Below are 24147 nucleotides of genomic sequence, written 5' to 3'. Positions count from 1 at the left end.
ACACAGCTGGGAAGTGTCTGAGGCCGGATTTGAACCTAGGACCTCCCGTCTCTAGGCCTGGCTCTCAATCCACTGAGCTACCCAGCTGCCCCCTCTTCAACTTGATTTTAATAGGATTCTGCCACTGGTTTGTGCCTATGAATGTTCTTTAGTGTTCTGTAGGGTGGTACTATTTCAGAATATAACAAATGGTTTTTTAAAGATAAATCTCAAATCTACTGTAGAGTTCCAAAAAGAAAATGTTTCTTCTCTTTGCTTGATGTTTCAATCATTTACTTATCCAACTCTAAACAATTATTTTGATCCTCTTATCCTTGAATAATTTTGCTTCAGGATTATTTCTTTCATTTTATCCAAGAAAACTTTTATTACCTCTAATAAGGCAGACACTTACTTTAAGTGGACTTCAAGCCTTTCACCTTCTTCTTTAGTAGACTAAGTATGTTAGATGTAGCTGGTGATCACCTCAGGCAGAAAAACATACCATAGGTTCTCCATATAAAACTGAAAAAGTTTCTTCTCTATCAATATTTCCTTGTCTCTAAATTGAAAAAAGTATTTTACAATACTCCCATCCCTCAACTAAACTCTTAGTTAGCCTGCAAACACACTCTTCCTGAAAGTTGCTTGTTTGTGGTATTTGCCAGGGCTCCTAAGAAAGTTCATGTCTCCCCTCTCCTGGCAGCTAACCTACTAGCAGTATTGATAATTAGTATTGAGCAAGATGTTCCCCTCTCCTTTATCGAAGACATACATATTACTAATGAAATCTTCTATATGGTCAGAAAAATACCTTTGATAGAATAGTGAGTAGTAATAGCAAGTATCCCACAACATTCTAACACTTGGCTTGTATCACTTGATGCAGCACTTAATCATATTTTGCTATCTGTCTGTATGTTTCATCTTCCTGAAAAAGACTACAGATTTCTTATGGGCTAGATCTATGTCATGATATTGGTTTTGAATCCTCCATACCACAAAGAGAATGATAAGCATGTTACAGGTGTTCAATAAATACCTACCAAATAAAATTAAAGGCAGAGAAAGTAAAGAAAACATGAGTTTGGGAAAAGATGACAGAAGACAGTAAGGTATTCAATAAATATTTGTTAATTGATTGCATAAGAAATATTCAGCACTTTAATATTAAAGTTAAGAATTGTGAATATATAGCAATCATAAGAAGTGATAATGAAAGTGAATAATTGGCAAGGTATAGGCAGATGAATAAGCAGTAGAAAGTTCTGAACAATAAAACAGGAAAAATTCAAGGATTCAAAGAATTGATTCTTAAGGAAATACGATTAAATATGAATAGGTAATGAAGCATAGAGATTCTTTTGTATTCGTGGAAAAAAAGAGTAAGATTCCTTACTACATAAGATATTCAGAAAAAGACTTAACAATAGGGAATATTCTGTGGGAGAAAAAAATGTTAGTCCTAGCTCGAAAGAGGTCCAAACAACTACAGTAATTTTTTCCCCATACTAACCTTTACAAAATTAACAGAAAGTAATCAGGAACAATGGAGTCAAGTTGAAGATAGTCAATTTAAAGAGATTAAGCTTAAGGTCAAGAATGAAGAAGGTTTCCAGCTATTGTAGTTCAGTCTAAGCAAAGTATTGGATAGTAGCATGATTATATCTAAGGAAGGTTGGAAGATGAGGGGGCAGGGGAGCAAACCTTTTAGAAGCATTCAGAAGAATTTAAGAAAAACTTAGAGGAGATGGAGGCCAGACATATAATGAGATCAACAGACATGATGGATTCCTTTAAGATCTCAGACAAAATAGCAAGGCCAAATGGCAACTATTCCATCATTCAAAGGAATAAATGTAAAGAAAGCAAATCAAGGGCAACAGATCTTTGAGTGAGAAATTATCTGATTCACAGGGTGTCTTGTAAAGCTTGGAAGAGTTTAAAAGTCATTATTGTGGAGAGTTACTTTTGATGATGTTATCGTTAAAAAAAAAAATCCACACTTTGGGTTAACTATGTAAGACTTAAAGCTAGAGTAATTCTTGGGAAAAATGAAGACATGTAGGTATTTGTAGAAGGCTTTCCACAGATTCTTTCACCCAAACCTCCTTACCACCCCGAACCATGTGAGAATACTCACTGATAGCTGCAGAAGACGCGCAGAAGGTCTTCGGTACGAAATTCCTGAGGGAAGTCATAGATTTCAATGACATGAGGAAGTTCACAATCGCTGATGTCAATTTCAGGAGGTTCATAGTTGAAATAATCAAATCTAGGTTCCTGGAGACTTGTTCTGTTCTTCGAACTCCCTGATAACTAAGGAAGAAGAGGAAGCACATCAGTGACTAAGCCATTAAGCTAAAACATTGTAAATTCTTCTCCTATAGGGATATTTTCTCTGGTCATGTAGCCCCTGCTCCCTACCTCTAGCTTTTTTGCTATTAAAACCATACATGTTGAGGATGATGGGAATAAGGCTTTTTATAAAACAGTATGAACTTTTAATGAACTTCCAGTGAGAACAGATAGGACTAGATGCTGAAGTTACATCTCTGTGACAACATGTGAGTAAATAAAAGATTGATTAATGTGGTGAGTTAAAAGTGGTATGTTTTAGGGCATGAACTATGGATCTTGGCTCAGGAGATGGATTAATGGTACTTGTTATTTTTATGCTTACTGATCAGATTCATTGTGGAAAGATGCTCCAAAATCAAACGAAAGGATAAGCAAATTGGAGGAAACCATGAAAAACAATAGACCAAATCAAAAAGGAAAATCAAAGGATTATAGCAGAAAACCAGTCTCTAAAGACCAGAATTGGGCAAGTAGAAGCCAATGGTCTCTCAAGACAGCAAGAACAAATAAAGCAAAGCCAAAAGACTGATAAACTAGAAGGAAACATGAAATATCTCAATGAGAAATTGACAGAACAATAAAACAGGTCTAGAAGAGACAATCTGAGAATCATTGGTCTTCCTGAAAAAAGCAGAAATTAATAGAAATTTGGACTCCACGCTACAAGAAATTATTCAACAAAACTGCCCTGATGTTCTTCAACAAGAGGGCAATATAGACATTGAAAGGATCCATAGATCACCCTCTACAATAGACCCTGAAAAGACAACCCCCAGAAATAATTCAAGAGCTTCCAAGTTAAAAAAAAAAAAATTACAAGAAGCCAGAAAGAGACTATTCAGATATTAAGGAGCACCAATCAGGATCACACAGGATGTGGCAGCCTCCACACTACAAGACCAGAAGGCTTGGAATACGATATTCAGAAAGGCAAGAGAACTGGGTCTACAACCAAGGATCACCTACCCATGTAAACTGACTAAATACTTCCAGGGGAAAGAATGGGCATTCGAAAAGATAGAAGGTTTCCAAGTATTTACACAGAAAAGACCAGGACTAAATGGAAAGTTTGATATCCAACCACAAAAACCAAGAGAAACATAAAAAAGGTAAATAAGAAACAGAGGGGAGAGAAAGAAAAATCTTATTTTTAGATTTACCTCTTTAAGGGCTTCAGCAAGATCAAATTATTTCTATTCCTATATGGAGAAATGTTATGTGTAATTCTCAAAAACTGTATTCAATATTATAGTAATTAGAAGAATTATTCATAGGGAGAGGTTGGAATACTAAATGGTCTAAGATGATACAGGGAAAAAAAGGAGGGGGGTGAATAGTAGATGGCACCAAGAGAAACTTGAATGAATAAGAAAAATAGGATATTCCTTACCACACAAAGAGGGCATGGGAAGGGGAGGGGATTAATACTATTATAAGGAGAGGAAGAGAGCATTAATAGGTAATATTTAAACCTTACTCTCAGCAGAATTAACCCTAAGAGAGAAGAGTAGCTATATCCATTGGGATATAGAATTCTATCTAACCCTACTGAGAAAGTCAGAAGGGATAAACCAAGGGGAACAGAGGAGTGGGGAGGTAAAAAAAGGGAGGGGAGGAGAGGAGTGAAGGAATTCATTAGGCCTTAAAAAATAAAAAGAGTGGAATAAAGGAGGGGTGGAAAGGGAAGTAAATCAAGGGAGGGGACAAGAGGGACTGCTCTAAAACAAACCACTGGTTTAAAAGGAAATAGCATAAGAAGAAGGGATAGAACTAGGAGAGGATATCAAAATGTTGGCGAATACACAACTGATAATTATAACTCTGAACGTGAATGAGATGAACTCTCCCATTAAAATGGAAGCAAATAGCACAGTGGATTAGAAACCAAAATCTTACCATATGTTGTCTACAAGAAACACACATGAGGCAGGTGAACATACACAGGTTTAAGGTCAATGGCTGGAGCAAAATCTTTTGGGCTTCAACTGAGAAAAAGAAGACAGGAGTGGCAATCATGATTTCTGACAAAGCCGAAGTAAAAATAGATCTGGTTAAAAGAGATAGGGAGGGGCAGCTGGGTAGCTCAGTGGAGTGAGAGTCAGGCCTAGAGACAGGAGGTCCTAGGTTCAAACCCGGCCTCAGACACTTCCCAGCTGTGTGACCCTGGGCAAGTCACTTGACCCCCATTGCCCACCCTTACCAATCTTCCACCTATGAGACAATATACCGAAGTACAAGGGTTTAAAAAAAAAAAAGAGATAGGGAAGGAAATTACATCCTGATAAGAGGCAGTATAGACAATGAGGAAATAACAGTACTCAACATGTATGCAACAAATGATATAGCATCCAAATTCCTAAAGGAGAAACTGGCAGAGCTCAAGAAGGAAATGGATAGTAAAACTATACTAGTGGGAGATCTAAATATTCCTCTTTCAGATCTAGATAAATCAAACTAAAAAATAAATAAGAAAGAGATAAGAGAGGTGAATGAAATGCTAGAAAAATTAGATTTAATAGATATGTGGAGGAAAATAAATAGGAACAAAAAGGAATACACCTTCTTTTCAGCTGCACATGGTACAGTCACAAAGATTGACCATGTAATAGGGCATAGAAACATTGCAAACAAATGCAAAAGAGCAGAAATAATAAATGTAACCTTTTCAGATAATAATGCAATAAAAATAATAATTAGTAAGGGTACATGGATAAACAAATAAAAAACTAATTGGAAATTAAATAATATGATTCTCTAAAACCACCAGTTAGTTAAAGGACAAATCATAGAAACAATCAATAATTTCACTGAAGAGAATGACAATGATGAGAGACATCCTACCAAAATCTGTGGGATGCAGCTAAGGCAGTACTCAGGAGGAAATTTATATCCTTGAGTGCATGTATTAACAAATTAGAGAGGACAAAGATCAATGAACTGGGCATGCAAATCAAAAACTAGAAAGGGAACAAATTAAAAAACCCCATTTAAAGACTAAATTAGAGATTATAAAAATTAAAGGAGAAATCAATAAAATTGAAAGTAAAAGAACTACTGAATTAATAAATAAGACTAGAAGCTGGTACTTTGAAAAAACAGATAAAATAGACAAAGTACTGGTCAATCTAATTTAAAAAAGGAAAGAAGAAAACCAAATCATCAGTATCAAAGATGAAAAGGGAGACCTCGCCTCTAATGAAGAAGAAATCAAGGCAATCATTAAAAACTATTTTGCCAAATTATATCGCAATAAATATAGTAACTTAGGTGAGATGGATGAATATTTACAAAAATATAAATTGCCTAGATTGACAGTAAAAGAAATAGAATACTTAAATAATCCCATATCAGAAAAAGAAATTGAACAAGCCATCAAAGAACTCCCTAAGAAAAAATCCCCAGGACCAGATGGATTCACAAGTGAATTTTATCAAACCTTCAAAGAACAACTAATCCCAATACTATACAAACTATTTGACATAATAAGCAAAGAAGGAGTTCTACCAAACTCCTTTTATGACACAAATATGGTACTGATCCCAAAGCCAGGCAGAACAAAAACAGAGAAAGAAAACTACAGACCAATCTCCTTAATGAATATAGAAGCAAAAATCTTAAACAGAATACTAGCAAAAAGACTCCAGCAAGTAATCCAGAGGGTTATTCATTATGATCAGGTGGGATTTATACCAGGAATGCAAGGATGGTTCAATATTAAGAAAACCATTCACATAATTGACCATATCAACAAGCAAACCAACAAAAACCACATGATTATTTCAACAGATGCTGAAAAAGCTTTTGATAAAATACAACATCTATTCTTGTTGAAAACACTAGAAAGTATAGGAATAGAAGGACCTTTCCTAAAAATAATAAATAGAATATATCTAAAACCATCAACAAGCATCATATGCAATGGGGAAAAATTAGAAGCCTTCCCAATAAGATCAGGAGTGAAACAAGGATGCCCATTATCATCTCTATTATTCAACATTATACTAGAAACACTAGCAGTAGCAATTAGAGAAAAAAAAGAAATTGAAGGTATTAAAATAGGCAATAAGGAGACTGAGTTATCACTCTTTGCAGATGATACGATGGTCTATTTAAAAAATCCTAGAGATATGGGAAAGGGAAAATTTTAAAACCAAGCAAGAGTTAGAAAAAATTACAAAATGTAAAGTAAATAATGTTGATTATAATTAAATTAAAAAGCTTTTGTACAAACAAAAACAATGCAACCAAAATCAGAAGGGAAACAACAAATTGGGAAAAAATCTTTATAACAAAAAACTCTGACAGAGGTCTAATTACTCAAATATACAAGGAGCTAAATCAATTGTATAAAAAACCAAGCCATTCCCCAATTGATAAATGGGTAAGGGATATGAATAAGCAATTTTCAGATAAAGAAATCAAAATTATCAATAAACACATGAGAAAGTGTTCTAAATCTCTAATAATCAGAGAAATGCAAATCAAAACAACTCTGAGGTACCACCTCACACCTAGTAGATTGGCTAAAATGATAGCAGGTGAGAGTAATAAATGTTGGAGGGGATGTGGCAAAATTGAGACATTAATGCATTGCTGGTGGAGTTGTGAACTGATCCAACCATTCTGGATGGCAATTTGGAACTATGCCCAAAGAGCTCTAAAAGACTGCCTGCCCTTCAATCCAGCCAAACCATTGCTGGGTTTGTACCCCAAAGAGATCATAGGGAAAAAGACATGTACAAAAATATTTATAGCTTTGCTCTTTGTGGTGGCAAAAAACTAGAAGACAAGGGTATGCCCTTCAATTGGGGAATGGCTGAACAAATTGTGGTATATGCTGGTGATGGAATACTACTGTGCTCAAAGGAATAATGAACTGGAAGAATTCCATGTGAACTGGAAAGACCTCCAGAAATTGATGCAGAGTAAAAGGAGATGAACCAGGAGAACATTTTACACAGAGACTGATACACTACGGTAAAATCAAATGTAATGGACTTCTGTACTAGCAGCAATGCAATGACCCAGGACAATTCTGAAAATTGAACGCTACCCACATTCAGAGAAAGAACTATAGGAGTGGAAACACAGAAGAAAAACAACTGCTTGAACACATGGGTTGATGCAAACATAATTTGGGATGTAGACTCGAAATGACCACACCAATGCAACTATCAATAATATGGAAATAGGTCTTGATGTATGACATATATTAAAACCAGTGGAAATGTGCATGGGCTATGGGTGGTGGTGGTGGTGAAGGGGAAAGTAAGAACATGAATCATGTAACCATGGAAAATTTTTCTAAAAAATAAAATATTATAATCTAAAAATAAAAGGAAATACATAAATAAAATGAATGTTTAAGATAATAAAATATTATATGTAACAATATATATACATATATATGCAATAAAAATTTAAGTACCTGTTTCATGCCCCCCCCAAAAGTATGGAATATACAGTTGGAAAAAGAATCATTATATACCTCTAATTCTATATTTAAAGTGAAACGTCAACAAAAGAATTGAGCAAGCTAACCAAAAAGGGAAAGACATCCAAAAGTTCCAGCATCAACACTATGATGTACTGTTAATTTGTGTACAATACTCTATATAAAGGCAGAGTAAATCCTGAACAGCATTTTGATGATTATCTATTGACATGACTACCTTGCAAAGTATCTTGGAAATTAAGTTCTCCAAGTTAATAATGTGTATTAGTTTTGAAGAGAAATCATATCTGGCGATTCATGTAAAAACAAATGATGCTGCTACAAGAAAATTTGAAAGTATTGTGGGGAATTATGACTTCCTGGGCAAGAAACTGAAGACTTTAAGGACATAGGTTTTCATCAGAACTGCTGATTTTAAGGGCTTCAGAAGAGAAAGGCAAGACTTGGGAAGTGAACAATTGATTAAGCTGGAGGTTCAGAACAGGATTTAGATTCCTGGACAACAGCTTAAAATAAAGGAATGACAGTTGGTCAGGGAGGTTGACAAATACATAGTTACTGTATTCTGGCAAATATGATTAGAACTAAAAAAGGAAAGGTAGAAGAAAATTGCCTCTGCCAAGTTAGATATCACAGAGGGTAACAGGATCAACATGAAGAATAATGGTAAGAATATCTAAAAATTCCCAAGAGATAAAAATCCAAGGAAGAATTCAGTATTGAATATCTATGATCTTAGATATTTCTACACAAACATTACAAAGTATAAGTAATTTTAAAGAAGATGAACTGATATCCCAATACAAGAAAGGAAATTTTATTTCAGTGAAATTTGGTGAGAGGAGGATCATGGCTGGAATATGGTTCTGAAAGGATCTATCTTACTCAAAAGGAACAGAATCAATAAAGAAGGGCAGTGAATGGTATATTAAAAAGATAGAATCGTATAAAGAAATCCAGGAACCAAAGTAGGGAGAAATAGGGTACAAAAGTATTTGGATAAAGACCAACAGAAGTGATAATGTGGGAACATCCCACAGACCACTGGAAAGGAGGAAATAAATGAGGTGTTCCAAGGGAATTCCAAAGAAAAATAAAGGGAAATAAATATGAAACATGAATATAGATAACAAGCCTGGCATGAAAATCGAAAAAATAGTGATAGGAGACTTTAATTATCCAAATATCTCTTAGAACTCTGTCAAATTCAAGGCAGTTAATAAATTGGCCTTTTTCCCCCTTAAGATTTCTTCCTTCAAAAGTTAGAAGAAACAACATAAGAAAATGTTATTCTGGACTTGATTTTGGCCAACAAGAAAAAATCCATGACTTAAGTACTAAAGATGGGAACCTTTCAGAAAAGATTGTTCCATCTTGGCATTCATGATGGAAAAGAAAGCCAGGGAATCTGACTTTCAATTTTTAAAAGGCATATATGTAAGGTAGAAGTGAAAGAGAAGTAGTGGGGAAAGCAAATAAAAAAGCATGGTATGGTACTATAAGAATAGTGCCAAAGCTCAGAGTAAACTAAGGTTAGAAATAAATGCCAAGAACAAAAAAAAGTGCTTTTTATTTTTAAAGCATGTTAGGAAACAAAGGATCAAAGAAAGTTTGAACCCCTACTTAGCAGATAGCTGCCCTTGATGGATTCAAGTAATAAGGTCTGGACAAACTATGTGCTGCAAGGAAGACAATCTTTGCCTTCAATGAGCTTATATTCTAATGGGAAAAAATAATACACTTAAAGGACTAGCTAGAAGGGCTGAGTGGTATACAAGTGTAATGGAAACTTTGTTCCTTTCAAGGAAAGTTGAAAGCTGACCTATTAGATATATAAGTTATGATGGATGTAGGTAGTAACATAGTAAGGCAATGGCTGGGAAGTAGTATGTAGGCCTGGTTCTCCAACAAGATAAACTTCATCTATTAGAGCTGGAGAGGTTGGTGTGCTAGTGAGGAGGGAATAGAAAGATGATAGCATATCAAGAGAATGCTTTAGAAAAAATATGTCTAGACTTTGGCAAAACATTTGATTTTGTCATGTTCTCTGCAGGAAAAAAAAAAAAGGTATATGAGCTGAATCAAGAGTTGGCAAAGGTTTTCAAGTTTGCGTGCCCAAACTGCAACTTCAAGCCCCCTGCATTACCCCAGAGAGTGGAGGGAGGAAGTACCTCATTTTGGGCAGCTGGACAGAGGGACAGGACATGCAAAAAATGTCCTCACCTGCTGGGAAGAGGGGAACAAAGCAGCATCCCAATGCTAGTGTGGCATGCATGCCAATACTTCACCAACATTGAGAATTATGGCATAGTTAGGTGATTCTGAAATAGCTGATTGGCCAGACCCAAATAACAGTCTAAAAATGGGTTCAGATTGAAGGGAGGTCTCTAGCCAAGTATCTGAGGAAGCTGTCTGTAGCCTTTCATATTTACATCTTTTTCATGTTTATCAAATTTGCAGATGACACTGGATTAAAAAAGAAAAATATCTTCTTCTTACCTATTTCTCAGTACAAAGTGAAATGACTTATTAGTTAAATATTTTGACCACCTATGGGGAAAGGTGAGAAAGAGATCAAGAAGCCTAACAGGCCAGCCTAGCCTTAGCTCTTGATATTATTACCATATGGATCTTAACTTGATTTCCTAGTCTGCAGAATTAAGTTTCTTCAGGAACGTCTTCTTTTTCCATTGGTTCAGATTTTTCTTCTGACTAAATCCAGTTACCCCAACATTAACAGTAATATCAAGATACTTATTTTTTGTTCTGAATCTTATAGAATTCTAGAGGACACAATTCTAAGTTCAGAATTCCTTATGAATCCCAGAATGTTCAGAAGGGACTTCAAGTCCCTAATTTTTTTTTTTTTTAGGTCTAACTAACTACTTTTCATTTCTCTGAAGCCTTGAAATTAAGTTGGGTCTGAGAGACAGAGCAGTGAAGTAGAAATGATGCTGGATTAGAAATCAGAGGACCTGGCTTCACAGGTTAGCTTTGTTATTATTTGGATGAGTCACTTAATCCCCTAGGATCATCTGCACAATAAAAGAGTAGAAATGATTTTTAATGCCCCTTCCAGTTCTAAATCCTACAAACCTATCAACTTCTTGAACAGAATCAAAGAGGGGCTGTTGCTGCTGAATATACTCTTCTCATTCTCTATAGCAAAAGAGGCCCAAACCAGATTACAGTGTAATTGGGAAATGTTTAACAAAATGAATAAAAATACAATACAAATGCCAATTTGTATTTTTCTAAAGTCAGTATGTAATCTACAGGGATTTGTTTCCATTTCACTTTGACATTACTGCCCTACAGAATCCTCAACATCTTTAAGAGTTATACAAAGTGGCAGCAGCCTGCTAAGAGATCTACCAGTAGCTTCCTCATCTACTGCTCCTGTCTGTGCTGGAGGATCCAATAATGCCACTTCCAGTTCACTTAGTTGGGCCAACATAGTTTTTCCTTTCAATATGTAACTTTCCTGAGCAAATATAAAGTGCCTGCTCTGCTTCATGCTATGTCAGGAACAAAAGGAATAAGAAGCTAGTTGGGGATATCTGCCATGTACATATATATATAGCCTGATGATGGTAGCTGAGTGTGGGGGAAAGGCACAACATGCACTGACACTACTGAGAAAAGAGAGGTTAGCAGCAAACTCTTTATATGAATTTTAGATTATATTAGACTGATCTGAAATATTTCTGGGAGGAAGAAGAGTGAGAGATTGACAAAGGTGACAGGAAGTGGTGATAGAAGGAGAATATTTGGAACTTCGATTTTGATTTGATCAGGGAATCCAGCAACCTGTGAACCAGTATGAATGAACATCTGATTTCTGGCTCAGAAGCATACACTGAGGTGTGTACCAGTGGCAAGCCCTTCTGTTCATAAAACACTGGATCAGATCTAAGCTTTCGGCAACCCTCTTTCATTTATTCATGAATAATCCCTACAAAGTCATAGAATCAGAGCTCAATTAACTTCAAAATAACTCAGTTTAGTATTCTTATGGCCTAAGGGCCTGCCCTTGAAAATAATCTCAAGATACCACTCCTGCTTTTACTATGACTTATAGCTGACCTACAAGGAGATGCCCCAGTTGTTATTTTTATTTGCTTTAGAAAAAGAAAAAAGAATGGTTTTGTTTTGTTTTGTGCCATAAGAAGAGAAACACAGATGAGGAAAAGAATTCTCTTCAGGCCCCAAGTCAAATCATACACTCACATACGCTTCATACTTTATAAAATGCTTTGGTGCCACTATCTTTTTTGAGTATAAAAACACTTCTGTGAAGAGGACAGGGAAGAAGTATTATCCACATTGTAGAGATAAGGAAACAAGGTCTAGAGAAACTGACTTACTCAAGGTCATAAAACCAGTTAGGGGCACAAGAAGACTATAACCCAGGTCTTCTCCATCTAGCATAGTGCCTGACACATAATGTATGCTTTAATAATTGCTGATTGAATGACTGTCAATTTCCAACCTAGTGCTTTTCCTCAAAACATCATGGTCTTGGTTGTTCAGACACAATGGGACTCTTCATGATCCCATTTGGGGTTTTCTTGGCAAAAAAAAGGAATAGTTTTAACATTTCTTTCTCTAGCTTATTAAAAAAAAAAAAAAGTCCTCCTCCCCCACAAAAACACTAAGGCAAAATAACTTGCTCAGGTCACAAAGTTAGTAAGCATCTGAAGTCAGACTTGAATTCATGAAGTGGAATCTTCCTGTTTCCAAGCCCAGTGCTCTACCCTCTAATCTAACTAGCTGCTCCCAGACTTCTAGGAGTTATGGGTTATCTCCATTGTCAGTTGTGTTCTAAGCTTGAATCCACTTTCTCTTGACATATATTGGTAGTAGCATGATGTATGTGTGTGGAACATAAATAATACCACCAAAGTAAATATTCCTTTTCTAAAAAGCTAATTGAGTCTAGCTGATTATTGAATAACAATTGGCTACCATAAGGAAGCACACTGGTAGGTTTCTTGTGAGAAAGCACAGCATCCAGAAAGACAATCATTTACTTCTTTGAGATACATCTTTGATTCCTTAGGTGACCAAGTAGCAACACTCTGGAGATTCATTCAACTCATGGGTACAAGAAGAATTGGAATAAGTGCTTCAGATCATGTGTTCTATACTACTGATTAGATTGTGCCAAATTTAGAGAGCATGAATAGAAGTAACAGTACTCTTAGTAGTTAGCAATTTCCTCCTAATCACTACTATGGACATCAACTTCAAGCTAATGTTTTTCCGCTTCTCTGTCAAGTGAGGACAAGATATATGCTATTTCATGTTTGCTAAGAAGTGTATACCCAAAGCAGTTAATAGGAGAAGAAAAAGGAGATGCAACAAGTACAGATAGATAGCTTTTCCCCTAGAAGTTAATTATGAAAATCAGGGAGATCCAGTTATAATAGCCTGAGGGGGTGAGATGGGAGGAACAAGTGAAAGTTTTTTAAGGATGGGTTGAGATCTACACAGGACTGCTTAACTGACTAAATACATCTGTCTCTCCTTCCCCTCCCTTCTTTATTGAACTGGGTATGGAAAAGAGAATTTTAGACTTTTTCAATGTGATGATTAATTTTGCTGAACTTTAAAAATTTCAGTTGTAAATGTAGATGACATGAAAACAGAACTATCCATTTATTTTTAAAAAGAAATATATTTGCCTTTTACTTCTTATGAGAGAAGTGCTACAAAAAGGAATGAATAATTTGTTAAATATTTTGGCTATTTTATGGGGACAGGTGAATACAGATCAAGAAAATAAAGTGATTGGCCTAGTCTTAATCCCATTCCCAACTAGACATTTATTCAGATCCATTTTACTTTTCTACTGGCTCAAAATCACTAATAAACCCTAGCTAATAATTCCAATAGACATATTATCAATTACATCAAAACACTTTTTTCCCCCCACCATCTTACAGAATTCATATATCTCCTCCAAATTTGCATACCTTTAGATGCTCTCCACTGCACTCCAAGATCTGGCTCCAAACAACCAAGCCAGCATTATTTCCCCCTACTTCCCTGTACTCTGTAATCTAATCAAACTAGACAATAAATCTATCTTATCTCTTAGCTCTGGGATTTTTTTCTCAAGCTGTTTCTTATATGGTAGTTTCCCTTTATCCACAGTTTAGCTTTCAATGGTTTCAATTACCCACAAGGAAAAAAGAGAAATGGGAAGAAGACCATCAGGAGATGAGGGAACAGTGTTGGGACTAGGCCAAAACAGACAGATGGAAGAAAGACATACAGGTGGGCAGAGTGAGGCAAAGGTCTCCTCTCTCAGCAACATGGTAGAAGTCATTTTGTGTATCAGTTCTTCTGCTTTCACTTGGAAGGGTTTTTTTAAGCCTCACTCACTCATCCACAGGGGGATGAGGGAGTGAGTCAAAGGACAGGGGCAAGGAGAGAGAGAGAGAGCATAGTACTATACAGTAAAGATAATACAGATGTTAAAAATTAAAGTGAGAACTGCCCACAGTTTCTGGCATCCACTCAGGGGTTTTATAATAATGTATCTTCCACAGATGTATAATATACTTTATTATTACTAATGTCTTACTGTGTTAATCAAACTTTATTATATGTATGTAAATGCAAAAAAATATTATTATATATAGGGTGAGCAGATGTTTGTTTATATCTGTGGCTTCTGCCATCCCTAGATCTTGGAACACATCCCCTACAAGTATGAGGGCCCTATTATATTTGGAATGCAAATATCCCATACCCTTTACAAAAGAAAAACTCCTTGAAGGCTGGGCTCAAACACTACTTGCTGCTTCCTAAAGGGATCTTGTACTATGAATTCTTATTTTCATGGTGCTTGTCATACAATATTTTGTGATTATTTCTGTAGTTCTAAGCAATATCTGTGTCTCAGTCTTATTTCTCTAATTCCACTAATCTCCTTGAAGGTTAGGGCTAAGAATCTTGCTTCCCTTGCAGAGTGCCTTCTACCTGGGAGATGGTCAGAATGCGCATACTGAAATCAATGACTAGTGCCTGCACAAATAACTGTGTGTATTTGGGGGGAGGCCAATTACTTGTACTATTTGGAAAAAAAAAAAAAAACTACTTTATAAGATTTGATTTTTAAAAATTATTGGCACAACTTTTCCTCTTCTTCCATTCATAAGCTCAAGTTGCTTTGATTACTTTGACTCATGGGTAAAACCAGTGCTAATACATTTTTTAAAAAAAGGAAAACTCAAAAATATTTCTTAAAATAGAGATCCTAAAACGGACAGTAACAATTTGGGGATCTAAATTCATGTATTCTGTAAAAGAAGTCATTTTGACTTTTTAAAATTTGCACATAAAGGAACAGATATTCAGAAGAAAGCACTGATAAGTGGGACAATCTTCAAACATGTAGAATGTATCATATACTTTTTTATTATTATTATACTTTTTTGAAACAAGCTGTATAAAATGGAGATTCTCTTTCACATAGAATCCTCTATTTTGTATTCTGATGTGTCTGTAAATATATATTTTTTGGCATTTAAGCACAGAATAAAAAATATAGAAAAAATAAAAATTTAAGTAACATATCTATAATGATTCTTTGTTCTACTACTTTGGTAACCCTATCAATAAAAGAAATAACATTATTTCTGGTTGGAAGAGACGTCACAGGTTATTTAGTCCAACCTCATTTTACAGATGACAAAACTGAGTATTAAGGAGGCTGAGAGATTTGCCCAATGTCAATATAGATAAGAAGCATCAGAGATAGGACTTTGAACTCTGGTCCTCTGATTCTAAAATCACTGCTCTTTCCATTAAACTTTCTCTTCTCCAAGTTAAAAATTCCCAAATCTCTCATCATTTTGGCCACCTTCCACTAGGTATTTTCTAGTTTGTCAATAATCTTCCAAAAATGTGGTATTCAAATTGGCTGGGTATAGGCAGCAAGTCATCTGAACTCTCCTAACCTTCCCCTCCTTGAAGCGACTTTAAAATAATGCCTCAAATGGAATTCTGGAGCATTAGGCCCAACAAAAATTTGGGTGACATACCTTTTCGGCCAAAGAAATTTAGGAGATCTTCAGAAAAGGTCTTGTGACATTGGGGTGGGGTCCAGCTTAAAGTCCACATGATGGCAACACCAGTGTGAGGCCTTGGAGATGGAAGTGACAGTGTGGTAGGAGTAGCTTTGGGAGCTTCTCAGCCCAGAGATGGTAAGGGGGTTAGACAACTGGTCAGAAAGAAATTATAGGAGATTCCACACTGGCACTTGGGGCAGAACCCCTGAGACTTACAGTAACTCTGTTGTCTATCTGCAATTCTAGGTTATAGTTTCAGGACAGAGAGAAGTACTTATGATAAATCACAAGGGATCAGGAGTTCTAATCACAGTTCCAAGGCAGAAAGGGGCACTAGTGCTTCTGGCTACAGGACAAGAGGGGCCCTGGTCACAGTCTTAAGGCCAAGAGTTAGTGCTTGTAGCTGCAGGATAGCAGGGGCTCTTTCTGAGTAAAGACCAGAGCACATACCAGGAGAGCAATGAATATACCTCTCCCTGAATCATACTCCTTTGGATGTCCTGAAAACAGCAACATGAAAAATCCTGAAGCTTTGGGACAATGCCTCCCCACTCTCAGTTGTGTACAGCCCAACTTTAATATAAAGTTCAAAGTCAAGAAATTGGTTGGAAAAATGACCAAACAGCAGAAAACAGAATTTGACCACAAAGAGCTGCTAATGTTAAGACCAAAATACAAACTCAGAGAAACAGCTACAGGCAAATCCTCAAAGAAAACAACCATGCAAATTGGACATAAGCCCAACATGAATTCCTGAAAGAGTTAAAGAAATAAAAGTAGTGGAGGAAAAATTGGGGAAAGAAATAAGAGCGATGCAAGAAAATTATGAGAGGGCAATTAGCAGCTAGGTAAAAACAACTTGGCAAAAACCAGAATTGGCCAAATAAAAAAAGGGGTACAAAAGCTCAATGAAGAAAATAATTCCATAAAAATTAGAATTAGACAAATGAGAACTAATGACTCTATGAGATATCAAGAAAGAACAAAACAAAATCAAAAGAATGAAAAACAAAATTGTGAAATACTCATTGGAAAAACAAATGGCCTGGCAAATAGATTAAGGAAAGATAATTTAAGAATTACTGGATTACCTGAAAGACAGATTCAAAGAAAGAGCTTAGACAACATATTTTAATAAATTATAAAGGAAAACTGACCCTCTGAGATCCACCAGGTAAAACAACGAAAGAATCCACCGATCACCTCCTGAAAGAAATCCTCAAATAAAAATACCCAGGAATATTACAAACAAATTTTAGAGTTCCTAAGTCAAGGAGAAAATACGGCAAATAGCCAGAAAGAAACCATTCAAATACCACTGAGTTTGTTTTCACACAAGATCTGGCAGCTACCAGGTTAAAGAAGCATAGGGCTTGGAATGGTATTATGCCCAAAGAGCTATAAGACTGTGTATACCCTTTCACCCATGCAATAGTACTACTAGATCTGTATCCCAAAGAGAAAAGAGAAAGGAAAAGGACCTATATGAATAAAAATACTTAAAGCAGCTCTTTTTGTGGTGGCAAAGAATTAGAAATTGAGGGGATGTTCACCAATTGGAGAATGGCTGAACAAGATATGATACAGATTGGGATGGAATGCTATTGTTTTATAAGAAATGACAAGGAGAATGGTTTCAGAGAAAACCTGGGAAGATCCAAATAAACTGAGATGCACAATGAAGTAAGAAGAACCAGGGCAGCACTGTACACAGCAACAATATATTGTAAAGATGATCAATTGTAAGACTTAGCTACTCTGACCAATATTAAAATAATTCCAATTCATGATGAAAAATGATACTAACTTCCAGAGAAAGAAATGATAAATTCTGAGTGCAAATTAAAGCATAATTTTGTCACTTTATTTTCTTGCTTTTTTTGGTGACATGGCTGATGGGGAAATATGTTTTGCATGATTTCACATGAACAGTTGATATCATAATTGCCTTCTCAGTGGGTGGTGGAGGAGCTGGGAAAGGGAGAAAATTTGAAATTCAAATTTTTTAAAATGTCCAAAATAAATAATAAACTATAAACTTTTTTTTAAAAATGATAAGAAGGATAGTTTCAGAAAAACTTGGGAAGGTTTATATGAACTGAACCAAGGTGAGGTGAGCAGAACTAGGAGAACATTGTAGCAATATTGTAACCATGATCAAATGTGAAAGACTTAGTTACTCTAATCAATACAATGATCCACAAGAATTTCAAAGGATCCATGATGAAAAAAGCTATCCATCTCCAAAAAGCTGATGAACACTGAGTATTGATGGAAGCTTTCTCCATTAACAAAAATAAAGCCTTTTCTTACAAATAAATATATTCAAGCACACGACATGTGTGGATGGCTGTTATGTATGTTTGTTTCATCCACAAAGTCCTTCTCTGATGACTCATTATGGGATGAAAGAAACTCTTGAGTTCTTGAAACAAGAGTGTGTACTCTATTAAATTGTACCACTCTGAAAAGGTTTTGCATAAAGATCTAGAGACAGATTGTGCCTGTTTTCTGAAGATAATCCTAGCTAAGTACATAGGCTCATTGATTCAGATTGAAGCAGATTTTTCACCTTCTTTATATTTCTTGCTTTTATTGTATTTCTTTGAGCTTTTTTTCCTTTTCAACATAGCTAATATGGAAATGTTTTATGTGACTTCACTTGTATAATTGATAGCAATAGCTTGGTAGGGAAGGAGAGAATTTGGAAGTCAAAATTTTTCAAAAAGAAATGTTAAAACCAAGTAAATTTAAAGAAAACAAAACCCAAAAAAGTGGTATCTAGAACAGACCACAAAATTCCAAATGTGTTATCTCCTTACCATTATATACTCTGCCTTTCTTAATATAGAATATTGTATTAGATTTTTGGGATGCCATATAACATTATTAACTCATAATGAACTTATAGTCTACTAAATCTCACAAGATCTTTTTCAGATAAATTCCTATCTTGCTATATACCTCTGGTACTATACCCAGGCCTGCTTTGCCAAACCAAAAAAAAAATATCCCTGCCTTCTATTTATATTTCTGACTAAAAAAATTCACATTAAGGAATGGAGAGCTACAACCCTCCCCTGGGGTATTTATATTTTTAAAGTATTTGGTTCTAAGGAAACTAAATTGGTAGAAATATTTTGGTTCTTTTTTTGCCTAATCTGATTTTTATCAACATTCTTCTAGTCTGCCAAAGAATAAATTACACTAAATCTACATTCCAGCCTCATATTATCAGCCTCCTTGGGAAGTCAACCCTGAATTCTATATTCTACCAGTTTTAGTAAAAGGAATAGTCACTGATTGGGTACAGAGCTTCGATGGGTGAGTATGGTTTGACATATTTACCATCAAGATTATCAACTGGGTCTTGAGGCTTGGGACCTACAGACCAGAAGCATGGAGGATACCCAACTCATGACCAGAAAAAATATGCTCAAATGAATCAACTGTTTCCTCAATGAATAAACTGTCCATAAATTTCCTTTTCCTATTAATCTTGAACCTCAACTACCATCCTATGGCCATTGACATGAAAATTTATCACACCAATTCAAAAAAAACTCCAAGTTAAATAAGTTTTATTGAGAATAGCCAAAAGTCAGACCCTGGTCAAGATCAAGACCAGAGATCCTGAGCCATAGGAGATAGCCTTTTTTATGCCAAGAAACTTGATGACACAGAAACAGCAAATACAATCAACAAATGGGCAGTTCTTAATTAATGACGCAAGAGCCAATTAAATTAGAAAGTGTGAAAAAAAAAATCACTATGGGTGATAACTAGTGTTTATTATTATTGCTGACCTTTCCAAGGCCTCTGAAATAAGGGGTTGAGGGCTAGTTGTTTTTCAGCTAACAATTATTATGAAATGCTAGAAGTCAGCAGTTGGGTGCCAGTCTGCCTATCTTGTTATACAAAAAAGAGTAGTCCTCCTTATCCAACTATCTTGTTATAAGAAAAAAGAGGGTGTAGTGATCTAAGTGGAAACTCTGGGGTTATAGGCTTGTGGTCAAGATGTAAACAAGATTTGATCCTTCCCTAAATTGTAATTTTCTTAGCTGATCATTATAAATTTTTATAAAGCAAACTATATTATTTGACTATTAACTCAAGACTAATGATTGTGTAATGAAAATAAGAAAAGCTAATACTATTATAAAAAAAAAAAAGGTGTAAGGGATTTCATATTCACACCACCTATAGCAAGTCAAACCAAAAACATAAAAAGCCTTCATTAGTTAATGCCTGAATAGGAGGCTTTTATAATAAGAATCTAGAATTTCTTAAAAATACAGAATCACAAAATCAGAAGGGATACTGGAGATGAGTCAGTCCATATTACCTATTAATAAACTGAGGTACCAACAGGTTGATTTGTTCAAAGTCACTTAGCTAGTTGGTAGCAAAGACAAGCCTACGACATACATCTTGATTCTTAGGACAATGATCTTTTCACTATGCCAGTTCAGTGATGAACTGTTTCATTTTTTTATTTTAAAGGGAATCAAATATGCTGGGTAAAAAGATTTCTGTCTTGATTCAGAAAAAAATTATTAGGCAGGGAACATCATGGAAGCTTTGAGGGAATATTTTTATTCTGAAGAGGTCACATCATAAAAACAAGAGAGCAATCTGTTAATGCTAATCTAACAAATCTACTTAATGTTCCTTATCTATGGATGACCTGGAGATCTAATCATCATCCTCTAATGGATTGGATTATAGTGCCTTAAACAGAGTATATAATTCAGACTCCCTTCTTGTTGCCCTAAATGACTGCATCAGAATATACTGTGGCTCAAAGGTGAAAGTCTATAAATCTCCTCTAGGGCAGTCAATAAAAAATGTTAATTCTGACAATTTTACAACAAAAATGAATAAAGGATGTGGTAAGATGGGCTGAAACGGATTAAAAAAAAAAATCCTGCATGGTAAAGGGCTAAGAAAAAGCCTAGAATGTGAAATGTTTGGAGTAGAATGGCCTCATTAGAGAGAGCAAAGTGTCTTAAACCAGGCCAAAATAATTAATACGAATGCTTAAAATGTACAACACTCACAAGGAAATTTAAAAAGGGAAAACTTTCAGCAATTATTTTTTGTTCTATTTCTGAAACATCCATAACTATGGGGTGATGATATGTTCAGAGAAGTCTAGATATTCCTTTTCAAATGGAGGGTCAGTTTTCTTTTTTTTTCTCATCTTTGCCAATCTGAAAGATTTGAAGTGGAATTTATTTGCATTTTTCTAATTAGTAGAATTTTAAACATTCTTTCAAATAGTTATAGATAGCCTAGGTTTCTTCCCTTAAGACTGTTCATATCCTTAGACAAATGAGGACTGGCTCTTATTGTCGCAAATTTGAATCATTTCCTTGAATAGCTTGGAAATGAGACCTATATCAGAAAAACTTTCTGCAAAGATTTTCCCCCTGGTTATTCCCCCTTTTATGGTAAATGTTGGAGGGGCTATAGGGAAAAAAGGAATTGATGAACTGTTCGTGGACCTGTGAATGGATATAGCCATTTGGAAAAGCAATTAGGAATTATACACAAAAAGTTACTAAACAAAGGTCTTATATGATAAAAAATTATTATAGCAGCTCTTTTTGTCATGGCAAAACAATGGAAACTAAAGGCATGACCATTATTAATTGAGTAACTTAAGACAATAGTAGCAAGATGGAATACTATTATGCTATCAGAAATGAGAAAAAAGATGACTTCAAAGAGACATGGAAAGATTTGTATGAACTGATGCAAAGTCAAATAGAAATAGAACTAGACAAAACAAATTTTAACTATAATATCCATATTATAGAAAAGAATAATATTGAGAAGTTTTATAAACTAATGAAGAATGAACTGAGCAGAACCAGGGGAACAATTTCTATAATGACAATAACACTGCAAAGATAAACAACTTCAAAAGCTATAAGAACATATATACAATGATCATCCATGACTCCACAGTCTGATGATGAGTCACACAAGTTGGATTTAAGGTACAAATTGAGGCAGGCGTATTTCTGTATATAACCACTAAGAAAGCCTGTTCTGTTTGATCCTATATATTTGTTCCAAGGAATTAGTGTTTCCTTTTTAGAGTAGTAGAGAAACTATATTTCTGTTTTTTTTTTTTTTTTAATTTTAAACCCTTAACCTCTGTGTATTGACTTATAGGTGGAAGATTGGCAAGGGTAGGCAATGGGGGTCAAGTGACTTGCCCAGGGTCACACAGCTGGGAAGTGTCTGAGGCCGGATTTGAACCTAGGACCTCCTGTCTCTAGGCCTGGCTCTCAATCCACTGAGCTACCCAGCTGCCCCTTTCTGTTTGTTTTTAAAAACATTTAAAAATAGATGGGGTACTACAGATGTGAAATGTTGCATACATCTTCAGTGGAGTTATCATATAGTTAGTTTTACTGAATTGTTTTACTTTGTCATTAGTTATTATAGAGTGGGGATTATCTGGAAATGTTTGTAATGTGAAAACAAAACACAGCCATAAAGCTTTTTAAAAAATAGAAGTGTTATTTTCCATGGGGCTAGTTCTTTTGTGAAACTCTTTCCATGTTTCAGAAATTGTGATTGCAATTTCACAGCCTAATACCTATAGCTATCTTTCTTCCAGCTATTTAGTGCTACAAATACTGTAGGACCACCTGGAGCTCAAAACCAGCTTCTTAAAATCCCTACACTTTGGCTCTCAATAAACCTTCCCATTTCCCTCATTCCACGATGCTACTTTCCAAGTAGTGCCTATAGTAGCAGCAAGAATGATACAGTAGTGGCCCATGGAAGTAGAAGTATGCAATGACAATAAGACCACGGAAGAGTGTGACCTACAAATTGTGGAAGAGGATGATGAAGAGATCAACAGGAGAAAAAAGTCATTAGTTAATTCACTAAATTGGGAAATCATTCAGAATGCTTTTTCTGACCTTTAATTTAAGAATTCTACAAATTTCTTTTCCAATTTTTTCATCTAGTACTCCCACTGACAGAAACATTTTAAAATTAAAAGAAATGAGAGCTATGAAAGAAAGAATTGTTCTTAAAGATTATTTAATCATCATAGTGGATCCTTTTGGTATTGATGATAAAGGAGAATCATATTCCTTCTTAAAAGTTCCCAGAATTCTATGTTTATGCTTGTCAGCAGAAATTGTCTATTGTTAGACTTAGTTCTTCTAGCAATGTCAAACATGAGCTCATTAATGCCTACTATGTGCCAGGCACTGGGCTTGGTGATGATGATAGAAAGGCAAGAGACAGTCCCTCCTGAAGAAGCTTACAAGTAGGGGGAGACAATATGCAAGACAGCCTATATACAGGATAAATTGGAGATAATCAACAGAGGGAAGGCACTTGCATTCATTCATAACATTGACTTTGTGAGGTTTATAACTGACTTACATATTTAAAGAACATGGTTTGGGGTTTTTTCCTTTTCTCGGGGGCAAGCAGTCAGAAATTATGAGTAGATTTTTCAGGTGAAGATGTGTTTTGTAGAAATCTTTGAAAGTTGAAAGAGGAGGAGAGAAGCAATGACAAAAGTAATAACATAACAAAATAGTCTATCCTTTTAAGTTTATAGGTGCTTTCCATATATTTTCTCACTCAATCCTCACAAGAACCTGGGAAAAGGAGTTAATATTCTTACTTTAGAAATGAGGAAATTGAGGCTGAAAGATGTTAAAGGACTTGCTCAGGATCACAATAAATAACTACAGATAGGAGAACATTGAGGGGGGAAAAAATTCTCCCCAGACTCTCTTAACCTGTAGTCTACCTAATATATCCTGTTCTGTCATGCCCTATAACTCCACAAATCTGGTCTTCCTCATTCTCTTAACCCCAAAGGACTAGTTCTATTACAATGTCCTTAATATGTCTTCTACTACTCCACTCACTCCAATCCACTTTTTCACTGTTCACTGCTACCAGACTTAAATCTTCTTTCTGTAGAAACCTAGACAAGTCATGCCTTTGCTAAAATCTTTTCAGAGGTTTCCTACTGTCTTATCAAGTAGAATCCAAACTTAGTCTTACATTTAAGATCCTTCAAAACCTAGCAATATAATATCTTGCCTACTTCCTACACTATTCTCCACAATGTGTGTCACATTTCAGTAATAACAGATTACTTTACTGTTCCCCATATCTTTGTTCACACTGTTACCTACTCCTGGAATCCTTTATCTTCTCCTCCCTGCTTCTGCCTACTGAAGGCATTTTTAAAAGTCTAACCCAAATGCTACCTCTTAT

General features: G+C 35.4%; 1 protein-coding gene across 1 annotated transcript in view; it reads right to left on the bottom strand.

Moving 5' to 3' along the window:
• The window catches only part of R3HCC1L (R3H domain and coiled-coil containing 1 like), a 113334-nt gene that overhangs the window by 20393 nt on the left and 68794 nt on the right, over positions 1-24147 (bottom strand). The window contains exon 4 of the mRNA XM_044665746.1: positions 2123-2298. Coding sequence (XP_044521681.1) covers positions 2123-2298 — 176 coding nt within the window. The remainder of the gene's footprint in view (positions 1-2122; positions 2299-24147) is intronic.

The sequence above is a fragment of the Gracilinanus agilis genome, chromosome 2, assembly GCF_016433145.1.
Source record: "Gracilinanus agilis isolate LMUSP501 chromosome 2, AgileGrace, whole genome shotgun sequence".
Lineage (NCBI taxonomy): Eukaryota > Metazoa > Chordata > Mammalia > Didelphimorphia > Didelphidae > Gracilinanus > Gracilinanus agilis.
This window is presented reverse-complemented; position numbering and strand designations above follow the sequence as displayed.